The 25,001-nt window shown below is 37.2% G+C and overlaps 1 protein-coding gene across 4 annotated transcripts in view; it reads right to left on the bottom strand.

Annotated features, from left to right (window-relative positions):
* pex14 (peroxisomal biogenesis factor 14) overlaps positions 1-25,001 on the bottom strand; it is a 62,310-nt gene that overhangs the window by 26,605 nt on the left and 10,704 nt on the right. For 2 of the 4 annotated variants that reach the window (XM_032572269.1, XM_032572261.1), the window contains exons 3-4: positions 10,313-10,397; positions 2,342-2,467 (exon numbers count right to left, since the gene is read on the bottom strand). In XM_032572269.1, the coding sequence (XP_032428160.1) occupies positions 2,342-2,467; positions 10,313-10,397 (211 nt within the window). The remainder of the gene's footprint in view (positions 1-2,341; positions 2,468-10,312; positions 10,398-25,001) is intronic. The other 2 variants (XM_032572276.1, XM_032572285.1) reach the window with 1 other exon arrangement.

Below are 25,001 nucleotides of genomic sequence, written 5' to 3'. Positions count from 1 at the left end.
CTCATTATGCAGCTCCCTTATAGCCGTTTTGATATAAAACCCCCTACTACGGACGGAGAGCTGCGAGTCTCCCTAACTACATGGCCATCCCATCAACATCACTTTCATTACAAAACATGAGATGCCGGGGAGTCAAGGACAGTGTGGTAATAAATGAGGGTGGAATACATCTGGAATCATTGTCATATGGGTTAAGCATTATGCGGACTTCATTCTGCATTGGGAAATCAGTGGACAGAGGATTCACAACCCCCTGAAGTAATAAAGATACAGGTTGTGGTGTAGGGTCTTGCCAGGCTGGGACCCCAACAGAAATGGAACGCTGCGGGACGTCATGGGCTTCATATGTGCGCTGTTATGTTCTATTTGTCTTTAAAATTACAGTAAATGAATTAACTACATAACTTCAGTATATAAATTAAAGCTGAATGGGACATCTGTAACAGCAAATGAGCAGAAGATAAAACTAACAAGTTTTGTAACTTGGACAAAAACAAGTTGATTTAGTGGAAATTAGAAAGTGTACCTAAATATAAAAGTTACAAACAAGACTGTGAGAGTTTTTAACTACTTATAAGTTGGTTAGGATCCAGTTGCAATGAGTCAGGCATCCTAAGGACAACAGAACTGTTTGGTCAAAGCTAAACAGGTTAGTTAATCTGATTAATCTGGCTAGGAATAAAGAGTAACATGAAATCTGGTGCACAAGCACACAAAAAAGTGGTGCAGTTTCCTTACAGTGTGAAATGCAAACAGACTACCCAGTGAATTAAAGAGAGCAAGTGATGTTCCCAGTTCTTAACTGGAAATAGACCACTATTATTCATACCCTTTGTAGAGTTTGTTTAAAAATTCTTCTCCCTCAACCAAGAAGTTTGTTTCTGATTAGAAATTAGACAGGCATCAAGTGATAACAAAACACTAAAAATTTAGTATTAATGCCAAATAAAATTTTATTTAAAAAATGGCATATCAAAAATTACTAATACTCTTCCCAAAAATAAATGCAAGATCCTCCTTGCCATCACCCTAATATTTAGTTCAACAGATTCAGTCAGGCCTTTTGCTGAGCCTCTCCGAAGCATTAATTTCGCTTCTAGTCAGAACAAACATGTTGGTGAAATGTCAAATTTATGTTAAAGCTAAATCTGCTAGCAGTATGAACAGTTTTGGTCTTCATTTCAGATTAATTAAATTCTCTTCAGCCACAGCAGCAAGTCATTCGATCTTGCTCTGCTTCTTTCCTCCTGTATTGCAGCATCTGTCTAATGCATACAGAGCAACAGGGTGGCCTCACTGACTCGCTTATGGCAAGACATTGTAACATTTAGTAGTCTGGGACAACATTTAAAGAAAAAAAAAACAAAACAATCCAGTGTAATTTCTTCTACTTAAAATCAATATTCAGAAATCTAAAATGGAGTTCTTGTCCAATGGAACAAGCTGTTCCAATGGACTTCAAATAGCATTCTAGGACGTCACATTTCCCATGCATGTGTACTGGGATGACAGGTGCACTGTTCAACAAGTACTTCGTTCCTCTCTACAATGAAGATTGTGAAAAGAGGATTTGTAATTCTTACAAGAGGAAACAGCCACTACAGAGATATTCAAGTCAAATGGGAGTCAGAATGAAATAGGTGAGTTTTTGATAAAATGTTAAAACAGCCTACCACACTTTCATGCTGCTCATGCAGAGCAGTGATAGCATGCAAAATGAGCAGCTGTCATAACAGCGTGGTATTGTCCAGGATGTTTGGTACGCTGTCAAAAGAAGTGTAGTCTGAAGGTAATCTAAACCAAACGGTGTATTTTTCCCTATACAATAGTCCCCTGTGCAATACTAATGTGAGAAGGTTGCCAAATCTTTAAAAAGTATAGGCAAACTGTATTTTTTTATGTAGAGTAAATTATGTTTAATTTTTTTCTTTTTTTGACGCATTTTCTGTTCATTCCTTAGACCGTATAATGATTTTTCTTTTAAATAAGAGAAGTGAAGAGCAAAAGAAATTGCTGCAGGATTAGAAAAATTATATTCAGCGGACTAAATTCATGGGTAAAAAAAAAAATCCATAAAATCAGTTGATCTCTTCTACTGCAGAGGTGTCCAAGTACAGTCCTGGAGAGATATCAGCTGACTGCAACTTTTAAAATCTTTTTTTTTTTTTTTTTGAGATGAAGAAGTGAATGCTTACGATGGGATTCAGATGTTTTGGAGAAGGAAGGCATCTAAAAATTGTGAGATAGTCGCTCTCGAAGACTGGACTTGAGCATCTCTGACTGACTTTATGCTAAATTATTAGCCAATAGTTCACAAAAATGGCCTAGAAGACGTACTTACTGGGTGGTACAGGAGTTAGCTGAGCTGCATAAGGTGGAGTCGGGAGTCCCACAGGGCTCAAAGGCAAGACTTCCTCTGTGCTGCCAGAGCGCTGGATGGCCAACTCTACCTCTTCATCAGTGAGTCCTGAAATGAACACGAATGAACCCTTGAAGACATTCGAAGCACGCTCAACGTCTGCACATTAAGGTGAATAACCAAATGGCTCCTTTGCTATAATAACCTAACTTTATATACTTCCCAAGCTTCCAACAAATCTTTTAAGTACAATTCAGAGAGTATTTCAAATCTCCTCCAATTGAACCTGCCCTGCTTCTCAAAAATGTATTTTCATTTTATAATTCAGAGAGACCATCGAGACTTTTAGGGACATCCATCAAAGGAAGTGCAGAAAGGTTCACACAATGAAATCTGAACCTCTGCTACCCTATTAACTGCCACCAAAGGCAAAGAAAATCAGAGTCTGTCCATTTCTTCAGTTATATTTCCCATGTGGAGATTTCATACACCCCAGACAGCGAAAATGCATTATTTTAATTTCTTCATTGTAATGTAAATGTATTACATAATTTTGCAAATGCCAATATAATTTAATCTTCAGATATTTTTAATGATTTTAGTGATGATTAAATTGCAAAGGGCTCCCAGATGGAGAATCAGAGAGGAGGAGGAGAAAAAAAATCTAATATGAACATTTCCTTTTGTGGCAAGAAAGGATTTTATTTCAGCTACCATATGCTGCCATTGCTGTGGGTCTCATCATTTAATGAGTATCTTGGTCTAAACAAAGGGAAATAATTACGCAACTTATGATAAAACTATATTAAAAACGTTAACTCATTTATAATAAAACAATTAAAAGGAAAGCCATAGACAACAAGCAAGAACTAGGCCTAGTTCCAAAATACTGAATCATATTTGATTCGTAATAAGAACAATAAAAAAATCTGTGTAGTCCTTCTTGATTTAGCTTAAAAGGGTCCGAGTAATCTGGGGCTTCAAAAAAATATATTTTTTCTGTTTAATAAAGAATGGAGTGATTTCTGAAAGTAGTCTTTGATGATTTAGAGAATCGACATCTTTCTTCATCCATTGGGAAACCGTAAGCAAATGCAAAGGAGTCAGATGTAATTTTCTGTTTTACAATTGACTGAGATTTTAATATCCTTTACTTCATAAAAACTACTTTTTTACCTAGTTACACTCTTTTTTCATTCCTTATTCTTAAAAGACCAATATGTAAACAAGCTATAATAAACATTTTGAGAACTTGCATTTCAATGCATTTTTTATTCTTGCGATCAACAAAGACCATCAGTTTTTGTTCTGATCTCCTGTAATGCTCGAAGATTTTAGTTTAAAATACACATCTTATTTATTCAAAGCACTTAAATAATGTTTTATGACATGTTCAACTTTAAAAAATAAAAGATAAATCTTTCAAATAAAAAACAAAATGCGTAGTATTTTCAATTCTCACCAAATAGATCCAAGGAACATTAAAAATTTATAAAAATAGTGACTTGATATTGATATTGACTGATATGAAAATGTTATTGTGATAGGATTTCTGTCCATATTTACCAGCTCTATCATAAATATAGTAATATAAATTCATATCTTTAGAAACAAGAATGCTGTTGTGAAGAAAATCATGTTGGATCAAAACATCTGTGCTGTTGAAAAAAATTGTTAAATTCTAATTGTTTTACTCAATTAGAATAATTCTGGAGGAACAACAAAATTTCATAAATCTCCTAAATTTATAAATCTCCTAAAACAATTCTAATCGTTTTTCTCAAGAACATTTGTTGATGTAGGTGTGACTTTAAAAACCCAAAGCAAAATATTTTATTATTCAATTTAACATTATTAAATAAATTACTTATTTACTAATCAATTTCTTCCAATGAGAATATTTGCTAATAAATCCAAATTGTTTTCAGTGTCAGATTAGTCAGAATATTGGGTTTAATTTTAAATAATAAAAAATAATAATAATAATAAGGATTTTATCAACTCTTTGTATCAACAAACAAAAATGCACATAAATCTCCAAAACAACTTACGGCAATAAATGATCTCTGGTCACCTATTAAAAATTCACACAGGACTGACCATGAGAACTGTTGGATAACTAAATGAAAATCTTGGCAAGGCTGCAGTTTACAGCAGGTCTTTAGTGCCAGGAAGTGGTGCAAGTCATGTGCTGAGTTTGTGTAGTGAGACTGCACAGTCAAATAAGCAATAATGTGTCCCTGGACTCCTGATTCATCTGACCACAGCAGACTGCATGGTGACAGACTATTGAGTGAGATCTCAGTTTACCCAAATAAAGGGAAGAAATAGCATAAAAGACAATCAGTTTCTCCTTGAAACGTAAGGTCTTTTTTTTTTTTTTACTGCATTTGGGCCCCTACTGAGATTAATATATGTGCATTTTAATAGCCATCGCCATCTTTGATGTTCGCATTGCAGTTTTATGAAGTATATAATCTAAAAGATGGAAATTCCTGTTTTCAAGTTAAACTACAGCTCGCTAAATTGGTTGTAGACTCTGATCTGCCTATTTGCTGAGAGGAGGACCACAACAAATAAAAGAAGCCTTAGATCCAGAAGAAAAAGGAACGAGGTGAAAGTGAGTTTTACATATAAAAGGAAAAGACAAAAAAGGGATTGGGGATTTATTATGGGTTCCAAAACCTGTGGAATGACCCCTGGACCCCCATTTCAGAACGACCTGTGTAGAGATGAATTTTTAAGACATAAATTATACCTAATGACGACACCATAAAAAAAAGAACAATAATGGAAAGCTATTCTGTATTTCATTATACTGTATTATTTGCTGCACCTGATACACGTAGTGCCTGTTTATGAGTCACCGTATTAGCAGATGCTCTGCCAAAGCATTTGCTTTGACCTTGCCATTCTCATTGGGGCATGAAATTACGGTGCTGGCACCTCGATATTACAGCTATAAATACTGTAAACTGCATATCTGGGCAACGTTTTCTATTGTCTTTCAACATAAACCTGATCGGTATTTATTTAAAGGAAAACCCATTGCTCGTCAGGTTATTTACAGCTCTATTTTCAGAGGCTCATATTCCCTGGGCATCTTTTAAGGGCAAAGAGGCAGCAAGGCTCTAACATTAAATCTATTTCTCCGATTTTGGCACTTCTAGGGTTTATGGGTCAGGACCCAGCTCGGACAGCCAATTATAAAAGTTGCTTACTAAAATATTTTGTGTAATAAAAGGTGAATGCCTTTGCTGCTGCCCTCCAAGTCATGGAGCATGAATTTGCCCTTGAGTGAGAATTACTTGCATTTTGAATATCATATTTTAAAAAAAATGTATGGCAGTGGGGGTCATAAATAGATGGAGGTCAATGGGTTATTAAAGAAAACTTCAGCCAGTTTCTCACGTTGCCGTGACGAGGGGGATTATACAAGTCGTTTGGTTCTGTAGAACCGCTTGAAAATGCCATGCCCTAAATAATGACCACTCTCATAGAGTATTCATTTATGTATTAAAAATATGACTCTGTTCTCATTTCCCTGCTTTACTGCCTTGTACTGATGACAAAGTGGGCAAGGCCTCGGCTAGGTGGCGCCGTGGAGTAATTTATAACCACATCAATCCCTTTACCTTCCTCACAGGCCTTGGTCATTGTCATTTTTGTCCGAGAGGTGAGTCACATAACCCCACTTACAAACAACATCCTATTAATATCTGGGATGATGAACCCTACCCTTACCTTCATACCAGGTATGGTAATAGACAAAAAGCCCACCTGTAATCCCCCTGACCCTGGACCATCGGCATTCCACTCAGGGTGAAATCTATTAGTATCATTTATTCAACACAATAATAACCAGGAAGGCATTCAAATGTAAAATAGAATTTCCTATGGGTACAAAATGGACTGTATTTTATAGGCTAACGGTCCCTCTAATACAATAATGCTTTACTTTATCTAAATTAAACTGCATTGGTTTAAGTAATGGTTTACTGGGGAAAAAACTGGCAAACTTTTTTACAAGTAAAGACAAAATAAAAATACTAACTAATACGGAGCTAATTTAAGAACCAACAAACAAAAACCAACTGCTTTTATCACAACACTTTGTGGTATTTATTGTAATAATAAAAGTAACTTAAAAATGTACTTTTGTTACCAAATATGTCAGCATATTCATAGAGAGCCATACAAACAAAAGCAAGCACTGCTCTGAAAATAGATTACCCGTTATCAGATTTGCTACTTCAGCACACAAGTTAAGATTAAACACTGCAACTTTAGGATTAATGTCACAACCACTGAATTCAATCACGTTTTTAAAGTGGACTATTTACCGAACCAGTGGCATTTAAATGCTCCAAACAGGTAAACTAACCATTCCAACAGTACAGTACATCAGTCAGAAGAAAGAAGCCATATTGGACTCTGAGGCCAGGGTTGGCTTATAAACTTCTGATTTTATTTTATTTTTTACACAGCTTTAGGTAAGCTGTTTATATTTTCAAACAATAAATAAGTAAAAGTGGACACCAGCAGAAATATTGCCAAAATTTAAATAAATGTATAGAATTAGCAAAAAGTAGCAGTACTAACTTACTTGTTTTTAGTTGTGAATATACTTTTCTTATCTTATTACCGTAATTTAAATATATATGTTTTTAGTTACTTTCAATTTACCATTTTGTTTTCTAGAGACTGTAAAAGTCTGCCATATTTAATTTGTTGAGATTCCTTTTATATGATGCACTTGAACAAATCTGTTAATGGCTTTGAAGGCAACAGATACACAGTTTCTCACAATTCAAAGAGGAAATATTCATGATTTCAATATCGACCAAAATATTTTCTGATCATATTTTTTTTCCTTTGATCAACTCTTGGTAAGGTACTAGAAAAAAATGTATATGTATACAGTAAATATAAATGTGTATTTGCTGTGGTTGTACTTATTTTGAAAAAGTTTTGAGCACCTCGGCTCTGATTACGTTCAGCTTTGTAATCAAGTGATGTCAGTTCAGGGGCCACGGTCAAAGTGACACGTTGAAAGCTGGAAAATGCTCTTGACTTTGTCCTGAGAATTTGATTTTTGTGGTAATTATGTGTGAAACTGCTAATCGTCTGGGCTAAATGGTGGAGCCAAAATGGGGCTCTATGCTCTTTTAGTTGTTGCAACTGTTAATTGTAGAAGACACAGACGGCACAATTTCCTAGACTCATCTGTCGCGCATTATATTTCACTCAAACAGGTTAAAATTTAACAGAGCTTTGTGAGGAGCAAAATTGCTTCAAGATTGTTGTATGACAGTGGAAAATGCAATTCATTTGCACTCTTCTGTTACAGAACAAAAAGCATCTTGATTTTCACTGCCATCAAAGTGACAAACTTTCAATATTTCAGCCAGTTTATTCAACTTCAAGGACTTAAGAAGGGCAGGAGGAATATTGGACTGCATAATGGCCAATTCATTCTCTGAAATTGACGGGAGAAAGGAAAATAGAAAATTATATTTTTCAATGAATATTGAAATAAACTACGTTATTATGATCACTTTAAAAAAAAAGAGAAATGTGTCCAGAGAGGCATCCTTCCATGCAGATCAGGACACCAAGTACGCTGGAAAATAATATGCACGACTGAGATTATTGTGTAAAGATTCTGCAACATGCAATCAAAGTGGGCCCTATTTTCCCCTTCATCAGCTGTCCGGCGTAAGCGCTGGCAGCAAGAGGAATCCAATTTAAATTCCACTCTACAGGGAGATGGTATTGTTTCATTTTATGTGTGCTTTGACATTTCTGGCTGCTAATATGGAGTAAAATCGAGAAGTATTTACATAAATATGGCATTAAACTGTATTAGAAATTAAGAGTGACACATTTTCTGTGCCGACTGTGGAATGAGGGAAATGATTGAGTTTCTGTGTCAAAAGGTTGAGAAGAGAACACATGCTGGGTGAAGACGCAGGGAGAGTATTAGCCTGTTGCTGCCCGAAAAAAGTCCAACGTAGTTCAAGTTAGCAACAACAAGAAGAAGCAAGGAGCTCGTAGATATCTAAAAACAAACATGTTTTATAAATAGGTTCATTTCTATGCATGGAGAGAAGTCCATTTTAATCGCAGTTTAAACAGATGTAGAATGAAGCCATTCTAAATCTGCTTTGACTCTAACATTGGTGATCTTGGAATCAGGTATTGTGTTTTAAAGCAAATGTTTTACCTCACACAAACCATGCCCTGACTACTGCTCCCAATATGTGTCATAGCAATATTTAGATTGCTATTTCTATATCATAGCTCCTAAAGAAAATGTTGAATTGCCCAAAATCTATATCAGCTGTTCAAATCCTACATAATCAACATTGCTAATTTAATAATTTTAGCTTGTAGACTACATGGCCAAAATACAATGCTAAATGTTTAGGTAAAATGGTTCTGGATCAAAAACATGTGTTATCTTGAAATTTGAATGTACAGACCAGACTAGAATCCACAAAAACTACCTCTGTGGAACTTTACATATGAAAAACTAAGACAGGCATTCCTTTACAACCACAAATGTACTAAAGTTGATCTTGCAATTAGATGCAACTAAAAGACAAAACAACATAGAGTAGTCGGAAGTGTAACTTGAAGCCCAAAGCAGCAACTAATACGATAACAAGGAGATAGAAAAATAACAATGCTTAAAATATTTCCAGGTTCCCTGCCAAGGAACTCTGCAATAAAAGTCCGGAGCTATGAGTAGTGCAAAAAGCTACTCAAACATACTTTGTGCTTAGTGCTTCATTTCTCATAAGTATGCTCTCTCCCTATGATCAATGTCTTCATGCAAATCAAGACTTCTTCCTTAGACCTACAGTGGAAAGCGATTTACCAAAATAAATCTGCATTAAAGGGTCATACATATTTCATGGATGTAAAGTGCAGTAAAAGCAAACCGTTTTGGACGCTGGGTACTCCACAAATATCACAACAAAGCTGAAAATAGGAAGAAAATGAGTCACAGGCATTACATCATCCGGCTCGGGCTTTGGGAAAACAACAGCAGATTGGGAACTGTCTGTCAATAATGAGGCTAAAAGATGAAGAAATGTAAAGAGATATTAACAATCATTACAGTCATATGAGAGGTGTGTAGTAGCAGCAGGCCAACATGGATTTGGTTTCAGGTTACCTTCCCAAGTCACAGAGCTCTTAGGCTCACTCCTCACTGTTTGGTTCCTCTAATGCTGCAGGCAGAGTCCCTCAGCACTGTACTGACACAGTCCCCTAAGTACTGAACTGCCTCACGACCAGTTACAATAAAAACATTCCTCACAAAGAGTTAATCTGTCGTAAGGGCACACACACACTCCCATATCTCTGTCATCACTGCTCAACCACAGAGCTACAATTCAACAGTTGCCTTATATCGAGCCGATTTTAATGAGTTCAGCGTAATAAACTCTTTTTTTTTTTTGCCTTTTTCATTACACAAACCATATTCTACAATGCTGAAATGTCTGAATAAATTACAAAAGAAAAAAAAAGTTAGACGGCAGAGAATATTTCAACCTTCCCTTGTCAGAAACCCTTACTGTGCAGTCACTCAAATTTACAATAACCATTAAATTAAGTAAAAGGGTTAAAATGCTAGGAGGCAATATTGATAATTCCATTGAAAACTCAGGGGGAGTTTGTCAATATTAATTTTCCTGAACCCAAAGGAGCATCCTGACTGGTGTGTCATTTATTCACGGGGCCTGAATCCCGTACTATGGAGCTAAATCGACCCCTTTTAGGACCAAACACCCTCCATGCCCTTGTGAGCAAAAAGCTATAGCTGAAATTTCTGACCTTTCTGGACCAGTCCAACTAGAGGGAAACAAACAAAACACTGAAACACAAATGCTGAATGGTTTTATTAAAGCTTGATTTGGCAAACATTAAAGAAGAGTCTCTGACCTTTTTTCTTCAAGAAGGCCTTTCTGGTGGCCAGGGGGCTCTCGCGTACCTTTGGGTTCTGCAGAAATTTTACGGCAGTTGCAACCTGGAAAGAGACAAATCGGATTTATTTCCTCGTAATCACGTAATGTGAGTAACCCTAAAGGAAACTGATGCTGTTAACACTCTAAACAAGAGTCTAGACCTTCCTTAAGAAAAAGGTTCATTATAAATCCACCGCAGCTAAAAAGAAGAGAAAAAAAATAAATGGATTCCATCTGATAGTTGCATTTACACCCCCCCTCCCTCCTTCCCCTCTCCCCTCGTAGTCAGTAGTGAGGAAAAAGACCACCTGACCACTTTCCTGCTAAATGTGGAGAATGACCAAATCAGCAGTTATAAAATTAGCCCATCAGGAGTGCCGGACAAATGGAGTATGGAGCTTAATTTGCTATTACCCTCTTAAAGACAAACTTCCATTCTTAAGTGCGCAGTGGAAGAAAATCTATACTTAATGCAGAGGTGATCATTTGTATCTAATAACTTGAGAATCCGAGGCAGAAAACTTCTGTAATTCTTCCAGTTAAAAACCTGCCGTGATCAAATCACCCCGCCTGACTGTTGTAATGACTTGAAACGTTAATGCACCAGAACGTTAAATAGCATCAGAACATCAGTAGTTTTAAGTGCACCACGTTCATCGATTCTATTATGTTTTCCTTCGAGATGCACCTTAATTTTCCACCCAGTATGCATTTCCAAGAATTGGAGGCAGGAGGTAGTGCTGGTGGAGGTGGGGGGGAGGTATCTTCCTCAAATGGTATTAAAACATAAATTTGAAGTGGGCGCCGTGAAGTGGCGCCTCCTAAAATGGATAAATATGTAGGGAACACAGAGAACGGAGAAACACACTGGAGGGGAGGTTTCGATGACTTATTATCGCACCTGTGGTCCCCATGATTCAATTGTAAAAGTCATCCCTCTAATAGCTTGAAAGGTTTTGATTACTCTTCTTTTCTCTTAGTGTTGAAAGATACAAAGTGATTGAGCGCCCTGCCAGTGGTAATTCATTTTGGGTAATGCATTGCATATACTATGAACCTGTTTCAATCCAAAAGAATCGTAGTTTAAAGTTGTTTGAGGGGCGGAAGTGGCAGGGAAGATGTTTAAAAACCTGAGGTTCTGTCACAAAGGTGCAGTGATCGACTGAGGTTCTGGAATTCTCTGAACACCTAGGCTGGCCCTCTCTAAACTACAGGAATAGACTCCAAGGAAGCAACGCAATTTTACTTATGTGATCATTGCTCAAATTATTTCACACAAATCTACTAGTTTACAGAGATTATGGTGTTCAAAAGGTTTCACAATATGTTTACAATTCCCAGGATGTGGAAATACCTGCATCTTTATTAAAATTAGGCACCCTCAACTTTTATGGTGACAACCAGAGGATGGCATTTTCATGATGAACCCGCAACCTTTGCTTTGTGCTAGCAGATACACTCAAAACACTGAGAATTTTCATTTGATAAAAATGAAAAATTTTATCAAATGAACAGGACCTTGCAAAGGTATTTCTTAACCTTTGAAGTTTTTCTGTCAAAACCACAAACTTGAACGTATGTTGTTTTCTGTAATATTTCAACAGATTGCAGTTTTGAGTAGAAGAAAGTGAGAGGGGAAACATGTTTTTTGAAATATTTCACAAATAAAAACCAGAAAACTAAGGAAAATATTTGTAGTGTGAAAATTCATAAACACAAGTCTATCTGTGTTTGTCTCTAGCAGCTTTACACTTGTAAAATTTTTGCCTATTCTTCGTTCCAAACAGTTCTAGTTCCCTCAGATTGAATTGGGAGCATCAATGAAAAGCAATTTTTAATTCTTTGACTGGTCCACTCTAACTGAGTGATGAATAATGAATATGCTTTGATCTAAACCACCCAACTGAAGCGCTTGGCTGTATGTTTAGTCTCTGTCTGCGGTAAGGTGAATCTCTGCCTCAGTCAAGCGTTTTGCAGCTAGTAAAAGCTTATTTTTTGTGGTACTGTTCTCTATGTAGCTTTATCTATCTTTCCAGGTACGACTTGCTTCCCAGTCAAGAAAGGCATCTTCTCAGCATGATGTCATTACCACCATGTGTCAGAGAGTGTGTTCAGAGCCCTTTGCAAACATAAATGATGCCTCTCCAATTAATAATGTCCAGTTTGTCAATTTAGGTGGTAGACCATATTTTAGTGTGTTTGCATTTGTGACATAATCTCTCCATTTCTAGATGAATTTGCTTCAATAATTGCTAAACATTTGGGATATTGTTTCAGAAGCTAACCCTGCCTTAAACTTCTTCATAACTTTCTGTCTGTTATGCTCCTTGGTCTTCATGGTGCTGTTTGTTCTCTAATGTTCTCCAACAAACTTTTGAGGCCTTCACTCTACAGCTGGATTTTGTTTGAATTAAACACAAGTTGACTCTGTTTATTAATTAGATGCCTTTTGAAGACAATTAGGTGCACTGGGTTTTATTTACGGGCAGTCAGATTAAAGTGGGGATGAAAATTTATGCACACAAAATCATATAGATTTGGATTAAGCAATAATGTTGAAATCTGTGTATCATTTTCTTTCCAATTCAAAGCTCTGCACTACTTCATTTTGGCTCATAAGTTCATAATCATGACAAAACGTGAAAAAGTTTCAAGAGCATGAATGCCATTTCAAGGCACTGTAGGTGACAACTTTAAAAAAAAAGACAATAAATCAAATTTTTCAGTCCAGCAAACTACAAAGCGGTGCAGACTCTATAAGAGGTAATGACCTATTAGAGAAAAGAATACGCTGAATGAGCAGTCCTTGTTTACACTGCCCTAAAGTTTCAGTTGTCCAATTATTGACAAGAAAATTGTATCAATGTTAACAGGCATAAGTATGATACCTCAGAAAGGACCGCAGCTTGCTCAGCGGCAGACTAATGAGGCAAATGTCCATTTGGTTAAAACCGTAGTGGTGGATCTTCTGGGAGAGGAAAAGTGCACTTCTTAGCAGATGACATAGAGGCTTTGCACAAGTTCCATCCAGACATCTCAATCAATTATAACCACATTGCACTGATTTCACTCTTGTTATTGACTCATGGATCACCCCATTTATAGTGTTGGGTAGCACACCACTGAGCTTTTAGGGTGCGCATGATGGATAACAGTACAAGATGCATTTGCTGCTGCCGATATAAATTTAAAAAAAAGAAAAATTTGAAGAATTTTCTCAATTTTTTTGGCAGACAACTAGTAAATTTTAATCTTAAAGAAAAACTGGGAAACTTTGTAAAGCTTTGACTACTAATGCACCAAAGTGCTCCATGTAAAGTGCAATAATCTTTGCAAACCAGATAACCAATAAAGTGTCAGGTAAAGCTGAAAAAGAGGTGAAAACTCAATCACAGGAAGAGATAACATTAACCAATACACTTAAAGAGAGTGAACTTGATGAACAGACAAGATTACAGAAATGTTATTGAGTTTGAATTGGACCAGACTTTGCACTGCACTTGTGTGAAAATTACAACGGTGATGCCTCGAACTGTGAGAAATGAGGCTGGAATCCAATTAAGTTCGAACCACAGGGATGGACGCCTGAGGGAATCCATGTAACCAGTTGTATATTTTTGCTCTAACTAGTAATGGCACTTAACTATAACGTACCGTAAGACCTATGGATGTTATACAGATGTGCATTATGGGGAGTAGGTAGGTTACCTGAACACTTGCAGTATCTGATTGGTTCCAGACTGAACAGAAAAGCCTTAAATTATCCTTCATGTGTTGAATCTGACTTGTCCAAGTGTTTCAAGTTCATTTGTATTTAATAATACAGAGGTTTCAGGTGAAGAATTCAGTTCAAATCAAAAGGAAGCTTATTAAGTCCACTGATTTGAAAACACAGTATAATAAAAAAAAAAAGGTGTCGTCTATATTTACATAGGTTTATCATGATTCTGGTGGTATGATGATCTTGAGTAAAACCATCATGGTTTCACTATAACTCAGCACCATAATTGTTATTATTTTTTTACATGAAAAAGTCCAGATGCTACATGTTTTTAGTAGGCCTGTATGACGCCTCAGTCACATTTGCAAACAACAGCAATGGATGAAAACGATGCTTCTCTAGGTCCACTGGCATTAATTTTTGCTTCAAATGTACTGATGGGACACTGGAAAAGACTATTGTTGTTTGCAAGTTGTGAAAACTGGTTGACATTTTACCAAAGTTATTCAGGCCTAAAATAGCATTTCAGTGCAAAACAGGTTGCAGCAAGCAAAAACGTCCCCAATCCCAAAGTCAGCGTCCACAGTTCACATTTGTAAAAAAAGTATTTTTTCAAAGACATGAATCATCATTAGTTCCTGAAACACTAAGCTGAGGTGGTATAATAGCACTTTGCACCTAATCTGATGGTTAAATAACCTAAATAACAGATTGAAAACAATAAATATATTAGTCGTTGAGCTCATCTGTCTATTTATTCAATAATTTAGCAGTAAAAAGTTTTCAAATAAAATGTGATGGGGAACATCACGTTACACTATAACCTAAGCCACCATCAACAAAGATCTATCTGGCAGTTTTTCTTAAACTATAGAAATGGTATGAAAAAATAAATACAGACCTACACAACTGCTAAATGATGCATCAAAACAGCTACGCAAATTCTTCATCCCAAATCTGACTTTAATCCAGAATAAGATCATAGATTAATAAAACAATTTTAAAGTCATTTTATTTTCATCTGTCACTTGTCTTAGTTTTTTTTTTTTTTAAACAAAAACCAATCCCTCAATGTACAGGACAACTCCTTGCGGTCCGTTTTACAGAGACATTAAGGACATTGTAGAACAAAAAGTTGGGTCTTAGTACAGTCGAGGGCTAAAAGAAAATCATTAGCAAGTATAGGATTTATTCTTAGTGTGAATCAATTCATTCCAAATTGCCCTGGCCTGTGCATTTGTGAAGTGCCCTTGATATAATAACACACTGGTAGACATGATCAAAAATCGGGTTAGGGTGGTCTCAAATTTCCCAGCTTGGAACACATGTTGGAGGACCAAAAGCGAGACAATGTGAGACTGGCAAAAAACCCAAACAAAAAAAACTAAACGAAGCTTTATATTAATTTGGTGCTTTCATGGGTGATTTCCTATTAGGGCAGCAGTCTTAAATGACTTAACCCAATACTGTTCTGATATCAGAGCCCTGCGAGAAAGGAATTAAGTTTTAATACAATTATTGTATTTCCTTTGGTCGCCTGACTGCTTGATGTGGCCAACGGTGCTTTTTAATCTTTTTAAAAGAGCAGGTTTAAACGGCCTTCTAATTGTGACACCTTCCCTGCTTTAATGTTGACCTTTAGCAGGAAAAGGCAAGGCCTCATGGGAGCGGCTATGGGGAATTATTGACCCTGGGAGACATCAGGAAGTGAGATGCTGACCCAACCATTTAGGTAACAGTTGGTCAGACACTGAAGCTTTACAGGCCCGGGAAGAGATGTACCCCCCAAAAAAGGATGAAGCTTCATTATTTATTTGTTTTTCTGATTAGATTAATTTATAATACAAGAAATCTTCACACTAAAAAAAATACAAAGCAGCTTAGTTTTCCAAGTGTTATGTTAACTAAAATATAGTTAATCATTACTGAATGAACCCAGCGTATGAAATTTAAAGGTTAGACTCAAAGTTTCAGTAGATGAAAAAAAGGGTCATGGAAAACATCATTGACATTTGCTAGGCAAAGGTTTAAAAATAACAACATACAGCACTGTATCAGTGACAGAGCCATGGGGAGGGCTGCAAACATGACATCAAAAGCACATTATGCAATTTGTAAAGGAGGTGGGGGTTTGTTGGACGGAAATCAAGTTTGTTTTTTTTTTTTAAAGGCCACTACGTTTCCAGACCAAACTTTCCATTCAGAAGCACTTCACTGTCAAACATGGAAACGTTGAATGAGGTTTGAGGGCGTGAAACACAGAAGGCCGAGTAACTTATCCGACGAGGACGCTCTCAAAACAGCTGAGACCACGATTTGTTCTTCAGAAATTTTCCGCAACGATCAGACGTATTTTATGATTCAGTTCGACGAGTATATCAGTCGAACTGATATACTCGTCAGTATATCAATGAGGCAATCGTGCGATTGCCTCATTGTTTATATAATCATTAGTCAGAAAAGGGTCTGCCTGATTTTTTGTGTGAAGTACGAAAGTGTTAAGAACAACACAAAGCAACAAAGTGTTGTCTTCTCTTTTAAGCCTGAGCAAAACTAACAACAGATATGAAGCCAGCTCTGACTTTTTTTTTTTTTTTGTGCAACTGTCAGTGTCACTGACGGGGGTTGCCTTTAGTAAACTAGAGAGATAGATGACAGTTTAGATAAGGACATCCCCCTCAATGGTGGCCTGAAAGCCCAAAGAACGGTTTTTCTGAAGAGGTCCAACACCTCCTTTTTTTTCCATTTTTAACTTGCATGTTCCTTTTAATTCAGGTAAAAGGCCCAAACGGTGAGTCTGGAGCTGCTCTGAGAGATGAGGGTCATCAGAGATTAACCCATGGCACTTTAGCAGCGGGGGGAGACGAGGAGGAGGGGGACTCACAGTCGAGCACAACAAACTACTTAGCTACCACAAAACATTCCTGCCCCTTCTCAGCTGCAATCCAGTAATGGATACTTCCTCAGCTCCTCAATTGGTCAAAATGTTTTCATACAATAATTTAATTCAGAAACACATTTACAAAGCAGGAGTAATCAATTTTAATTAGTTGATTTTTTTTTCCATTCGCATAAAATTTAATGTACTGCCATCGATCTCCTTTGTTCTTTAATGCAGTGCCTCTTTCCTGTAATTTGAAGCTTTTCTTTTTCTTTTTTTTCCTCCTCCTTTTGCAGTTAGCGATGACATTCTGTGACAAGCAGCGCCGCATGCTTTTTAGTACCAGAGAGTAAGCAAATTAAAGTAAGAAAAATAATTTTAAAAAGACAGCTCAGTTTGATACTAAAAAACTAAGAGTGAGCTCATAATGTGGTTCAAAAATGCATCAGAGAAAAACAAAAGGTTTGGTTGAGTAATGAGACATCGACATATCGGAAAATGTTTAAAAAACGGTAAAACGCGAGGGCCTTCATATAAAATCAATCATCACTGATCATGGCTACTGATTTTGCAACAGAAATGTCTTATCTCAGAGAACAAAAGCTGCACTGACGCTATGTTGATGATATCATTGTACGTGCCATTCAGCTATGACCTCAAAAGTTTCCAATGCAAATCTGCATGAACGGAAGGTGCAACAAATGGTTATTAATTGACTAATGCATTTATCAGTATAGCTTTTTTTTTTTACAAGTGATTATTAGTTACTCAGAAAAAGTCAAATTGTGTAACAGGCGTATCACAATGTTAGTAGATTACTATAATTTAATTCAAACTGTGAAATTTATATTTTGATCCAATAAGCACAAAGTACATATGTTTAGTGGACGAAAAGTGCAAATTAAAAACGGACCTAAACAAAATATTTTAAACTTCAACTATATAGAAATGTATGTCAATAAATTAGAATATAGCCAGTAAGTTGAGAAATTTGATTAAATTTCATAAAATGAAAGTCATATTTTAGATTAACAAAGGACAAAATTATGTATTTCAGGCCTGCATTTATATTAATTTCGATGGTTATGGCTTTAAGTGAATGAAAACCCAAAATTCAGTTGTTATTAAATTAAATATTAGATAAAGGCAATAGAAAGACTACTTTCAAACAGAAATATTATGTTTACATAATTATTTTAAAGACTGTTGACTTGACAGGTGTCAAGCAGTCATAGGTACACTCCACATGAGTCCATTTCCCCCCTAGCGTGGCTCAGTTCAACTTGAGTCTACTTCATTCAGGTTTTGCAGTTTTCCAGTAAGTACTTTGCATTAACTCAGGTTTTTAGCATTGACTCAACTGCAGCATCTATCGAGCCAAGTCAATCTGAAAATGCGATTTTGGAAGATTTCTGGTCACTGATTGGCTACGGTGTGGCAGTCACTGGTTGAGTCACGAGAAAGACTCCTTTAAAAACTCATAATAGTGTCTGAGCATTTTCTAATCCTTTAAGGAAAAAATGCAATATTGAAATCAACACCATTGCCCAATAACAAAGTGCAAACATTTTTGTGCATGGTGGCTGATGAGAAAATACTATAGTGGGAGCTTGACGGTGGTTTGCCACATACAAATCACGTCTTGTTATTTTTGCTATGACAAACCCACCCACATTTAGGTGGTGCTCCATTGTAAAGAAAAACGCAACAAATTGTGTCGAGTCAAATAGTGCTGAGTTGAATTGGACGGAAAAGAGTCAAAGAGGAGGAAGCCACAAAAGGTCCTTGCTAAAAACGTTGAATCTCCATAAAGACTTGCATATAAAAGAATGTTAATGGAAAGTTGAGGGGAAAGGAAACAAGTGGTAGAAAAAGTTAGAGTGATAACCTCAACCTTGGACTGTAAAGGAAAGCCCATTCTAGAGTTTGAGGGGGAGATTCACAGTGTTTACCAGAACCACCACACAGTTATAAAAAGTACAACCATTGTATTACTGGTGTTACTACGACTAAACCAGAAACGGCGTTGGAAGGGTCTTACCTGGGCTAAGGAGAAAATAGGGCTGGATTTGGTTAAGTGGTATAAAGACTGCTTTTTAAATGGAGGCAATTTTACATTTCATTTGGAAATCAGGGGCCCAGACACTGGAGGAGGGGCTGCAGTGATGGCAAAGGAGGAAGAAGAGGAGGAGGAAGAGGAGAGCAGATGAAGGAGGCAGAATAGAGAGGAAGACTCTAAGCTGCTTGAAATTAAGTAAAAAGTTTCTATTTTACTCATTTTATTTCAGCGCCTTTTTGCTGGTCCTGTGTAGTTTTCAGAGAAACTAAAAACTGGAAAAAATGCCTAAGATATAGTACTGTGTGCGATATTCCTTTATGAATTTCAATAAATGACATTTTTGATGATATTTCAACTTACAGCTGTACACAAAAGTTTCTCAGATAAAAACAAGGCAGCAACCTCAATGCCCTAATCTCCAAAACCATTGTGTATTCATTGTTGTCCATCTCTGCAACCGGAGAAAGAAGGCAGCAACTGCACGACCAGGATAATAACATCAAGAAACACAAACTGTTTTCTTAAAACCTCTGCCGCTCTGTGCATCTTCCCTCATATCATCGAGGCCCGTCGGCCTTTCACATCCTATTAGCTGATTGAGGCAAAATGCAAGCGGCACCAGCAGGAAAACAATGCGGAGCCTGTGTCCGAGCGACACACCACAGAAGTTGTGTTGTGGTGTCAGGAGGAAGAGCTGCCTCTGTCACGGGCAACTTACAGTGACAAGCCTATCCTCCTCCAGTGATCCAAACCGCTCCACTCACTAGGGGAGGCGCTCAGCCACAGAGAGAGAGAGACTTACACACACACACGCGCACACACACACCCTTTAGTACGGAACAGAGCAAGCCAAGTTTGAACTAAAACACCTTGATAGGAAAATGAAAGAATGAAATGAGGGGAAGATGCAATCTGCTGGCACCCGTTTCCAGTTATGCCAGCTGACTTTTAAAAAGTAAAAGAGCGAGAGTCAAACGCGCCATCTTATTGATCAAATTGTTGCGTCTTAGACATTTAGTATTGAACTGTCCGCGCAAAGACAGCTCAACAGATTGTGACATTCTACTGACATTGTAATCACGTGTCAACTCTTCTCCAGTCACCAAGTTGAATACACTAATCATGTGTCTTGGATCAGCAATTTCATGGTCTTCAAAGGCGACTAGGAATTGGTGGCATGACCCTTTACACAGGGTGAGACCCCTCTTTCCTCGGAAAGCCGGAGAGACGGGATGGATGGGCCGTATTAAAAGAGGCGCATCTAGTCCAGAGCTGAGCCAGAGAAGATAAACATCGCCATCTACTGGGGAAGGGCAGGATGGAGTGGAGCCAAGCAGAAGGGGGGGAGGAAAAGCGCTGGCAGTTTACCCTTGCGGCCTGTCTTTCACTGAGACCTGTCAGAAACATTTAGACACACTTGCCAAGACAATGGGCCACACATCTACAGTGGCAGACAAGTAGGGATGAAATCACCATCAAATGAGGGAGGAAACTTAAGGGCCTTCATCTTTTTGTTTGTTTTTTTTTTGAAAAGGGGAAAATACAGAGTCTGAAAGAGCTCACACTGGGTGACAAAGAAAAATGCAAGCTAGATCTCATTTTCTAGAGGTGTCCAACTACCAGCAACAGTGAGAGAATGGGATAAGAACACAAACAGCAGAGTGCTGACAGTAGGAGAAAAAAGCAGGGTCAGAGAAGTAGCATTTGCCTTTCATCTCATTAAGCCCAATCAGGAAGAAAGAAAAGACAGCTCGTCAGTTCCAATAAGAATTCATTATTTCAACCTTCCTTAACCTGTTCGGTTGCACACAGAAGGATGTGGTGGTTGGAAAATGACAAAAGCACATTTATTTGCCCCACCTGAACATTATCCGCCTTTTCTGAGAAGTTCAAACACACATTTCAGGTTTCGCAACATAATTCCCAGATGCAGATTGGTACAATCTTGAGAACAGCAGACATTTTTATTCTTTTACACATGAGATGCCTTTGACGATCAGGGCTGTTGACCTTTTCACTGACTTTCAGAACTGTTTATAGAAATAGACAGAGAAATTATCCCATTTTCAGCCATCAGGACACAGAAATAACTTACTTGTGGAGTTCTTACTCAGAGAAAACTTTGTCATTTTCAGTATTAGTGAGGTGTTTAATAAGCTATCTTATATGAAATTGTTACTGAGTAACCCAATTTTTTTTATTCAGGCTGCTAGAGAGCGAGCGAGAGCAAGACTGAGAAGAAAAACAGGAAGGCTAAACAGAACAGAAAAGTTGCTCTGTATAGTCCTTTAGAAGTTTTCATCATCAGTTTCATAGAACATATTGGATTTGGAAATGTTAGGAGTCTTTTGGAAAAGTGAAGATTCATATTTTCAATAAAATAAACACACTGCTGTCTCAAGAACCATAGCCATGCTAACTGAGCTAATCGTCAAGACACTTGAGTATGATATTTCTGCTTTGTCGTGGTGAAAATCATGGCTTGTTAAATGGCAAAGCTCAAACAGGATGATCCTGAACTAAAAGAAAAATGAAAGTTACATGTGACTAATGCATCTTTTGTGGTGATTTGCGTCAAACTTTAGGCGCCAACACCCATGGACAATCAAGAAACGCACACGTGGCAGCAGCAGGAGAAGATGAACTTTTACCAGCCTCCTCCAAATGAATAAGAAGAAGCAACCCATAGTGAACTACTATAATGTCACATGGGGTGGCGTGTTACAGCAGAGGGGCTGAGTTGGCAAGCAGCTCAGCAGCAGACGCACACCTGTTCTGACATTTTCTGTCGACCTTGACACAGAAAACACATGACAATGCCACTCTCTGCATTTCAAAAGTACAGGCTGTTTCTTTTTTTTTTTCCAAAGTCCATTTGCTTCCCTTTTTTCATCCCCAGGACAACTAAATCCACCTTCCATCTACTTTGAGAGTCATGACGTAGCAAAAGAGCAGCAACGAAAGGCAGACAGGAGGACAGTTATGTAAAAAACATAAACCCTTATATGGAAAGACATTCTGTTTATAGGAGACATACAAGTACTGGATACCGGAGGACTCCTAACAACTGTCTGTGTTGGCTGACTTTTTACAAAGGACCTCAAGCCAATAATACCTCACTTTAAATCCCAATGTACACAGTAAACACTACTTGGGGAGCAAAAATAAAAGAGTGGCTCATCCTCTACTCTATATTCTGTGGTTACTGTGTGCTCACCCTTCCTTTTGAAGTTTATGACTGAGCTACACTGCACCCATCCATCTACTGTTTTAATCAAAGAGAAAGCAAAGTAGTGCTGCCAGGAGAGCTGCATACAGGAAAACAAATGCAATCTTCCTGTTAATCACTGCATTAACAAGAAGTCGACAGAGTTGATGCACAAGCCGGGGAAGGCAGCCAGTCCAGGTGTTGGATAATTGTCAGTAAAGCCAGTGCCAACCTCTGCTTCACTAGTTCCTCACACTTTTGCCGTACCATAATAACAGTGTTTAGAAGGTGTTCATTTTGCTGGCAAGTGCAGGGGAATGTGGAGAAAAGCAAGAAGTCTTGGCCATGACATCTGCAGGACAACTATGGAGAATTGTCACATTCACAGTTATTGTCAATATAAAATGAAGTTCGTTCAGTAAGAAAAACACGGATGAGTCAGTATGAAATGTTGAGTCAATGCATGGCATAATTATTGAATCGTTTCATCTGAAAGCATAAAAGCAACAAAGCTGCTAAACTGACATAGTACACTAATTATTATGGTTATAATTATGTTTTTTTATTGTTAATTTTATTTTGATGCAAAACATTAGCTGAAAATCTAAAATGGACACCTGCTAAGTGTTTATTGCACATGGTATATATTTGAGGTATTGTGCACATTACTATATATATATATATATACTCAAAATTATTCATATTCCTGGCAGGTTTAGAGTTAAAATCATCTTCATTCAACCAGCAAGTCTGAATGAAAGGTCAATTCTTTTTTATTCTTTTTTATACAAATCAAAAATTATTCACACCCTCCCAAACCTTTGATATTACAGTCAGTCAGACAAAACTTGGTTGGTAAAATAAAAAAATTGTAAGCATCTAAAAAATTCTGGGCATAATTGAGTATAAGACATGTCTTTGAACAGAAATTTCAGGTGTCGTTTTATAATAAGACCAATAGGTGGCGCTCCTTCAGATTCCAAGCCATGATTGAGTGTAATTTTTTGAAGTGTGTGGAAATATTTCCACACACTCCAACTGGTCTTTGCTGTAACTGAGTGGAAAATGTAGCTCTGTTCTTTCAGCCAGATGGCTTGCAGTGCACAGCAGCAGGTGAAGAGGGGTCAGAAAACAGTGATCGCAATGGCACTTTCTCATGCATTTTATTAAAATTACTTTAAACCACCAGAGCAACTTGAATGGATATTTTGAATTTACAACTTCAAAAAAAGCCTGGTCTAAGTTGATAATCTCAACCAGCTCATCATTATGAGAATTATATAATTTTAAGACGTGCCACGCTGCTAATACACTTCCTGACCACACTTCTTAGACTAGAATAATCAAAATTCAATAAGTTACGTAAGTGCTCTTTTGTTTTTAGTAGGTTTAAAAAAGATTTATCTCAGTTTGTGCACCACATCCTTTTCATTTCAGCTAAGACACTTTCACACTATCTCCTTTTTCTCAAGATTCCCCAGATAAAGCCCCAATCTCAGGGCACCACACACAGAGAAACGCTGAAATCCTATTAGCATTTTGCTTTCATTATTTTTAATCAAACCCAGCAAACTGACACATATTAATTAATATCCATTACCAGGTTTTTTTTTCTGTCCCTCTCCCGGAGAAGACGTTCAAGGGAAAAGAAGCAATTAACTTTACAAAATAATCAAAAAAATAGTTACAGAAATCTGATAAATGTCATGTGAGGTCCCGTCTGAATGTACGAAGTGTAATACATTCTTGCTGTCATATTCCATTAAACTGCTATTACAGTCTTGATAGAACTATTAGTCACTACATTATTAATAACATTAATGTATTTACATTTTTGGTGTACAAGCCTGCTTTCATGCAATAATTTATGAAGGCAACTTCAGATATGTTAGAACATTCTCCATCTGAGCTCTTTTGTGCTGGTTATTGATTGTGAAAACAGTCAAAACCCAAAATCTAATACCCCACTGCCCCCCTCCCATAGCCTTTAATGTATTGGACTGAGCTGTTTACATTAAAGGGACTGGGATAAAGTGCATTTACATCCGAAGGCAGAAGTTCATAATTTACATTTCCAACATTTATTAGAGGTGACAAACGAGCGTTTGGTCCACTCGTGCTTTTCCACAATGCAGCACTCATTCAATCCATATAAATTACAGCCGGGCTAGAGAGTGCAAGAGCAAATTATTTTATTATATGTATGCATGTATGACTCTATAGGGGATTACTAAGACAAACAGGGAATTACTTGATTAGGCCAACAGTGGTTAACAAAGAAAGAAATATGAGACTAAGTGTTGGGCCAATCAAGTTTTAGCATAAATATCTGGCCCTTAGTCAAAAAACCGACATAAGTGTGGAAGTCTTAACCTGCAGTGGAACAGTATTTCACTGTATGACTCTTTCACACAGTATGGATTGCTCTTTTAAGCGTTGCAGCTCCAACTGCTTAGCCTTAGCTGGCACTAATATTATTCAATTAAAAGAAACTTGCCTAAAAGGCAGTATTATATTACATAATTAGGCAAGGCAGCATTTTCAGAAGTGTAGTTACAAATGCGCTGAGGGGATCCCAGTATTTGAACAAATATCTGGCGCTGTAGGGGAGCTTGCAGACAAATTAACAGCTAATAACTTACTGGGAAGCCAGATAAAAAGAGGAAAAAATGTTCCCCAAAGTGTCAATTACAAATAAATTTTTTTCCCTCTGATTTCTGCACTTGTGAGAGCGAGCAAGATGCTAAGAGGCAATTTGAATAGTGTAGATTGCTCATTTTATGTTTTTTTTTTATTA

Source organism: Xiphophorus hellerii, chromosome 1, assembly GCF_003331165.1.
Source record: "Xiphophorus hellerii strain 12219 chromosome 1, Xiphophorus_hellerii-4.1, whole genome shotgun sequence".
NCBI classification, from domain to species: Eukaryota; Metazoa; Chordata; class Actinopteri; order Cyprinodontiformes; family Poeciliidae; genus Xiphophorus; species Xiphophorus hellerii.
Note: the sequence above shows the minus strand (reverse complement) of the source record. Positions and strands in the feature narration are given on the sequence as shown.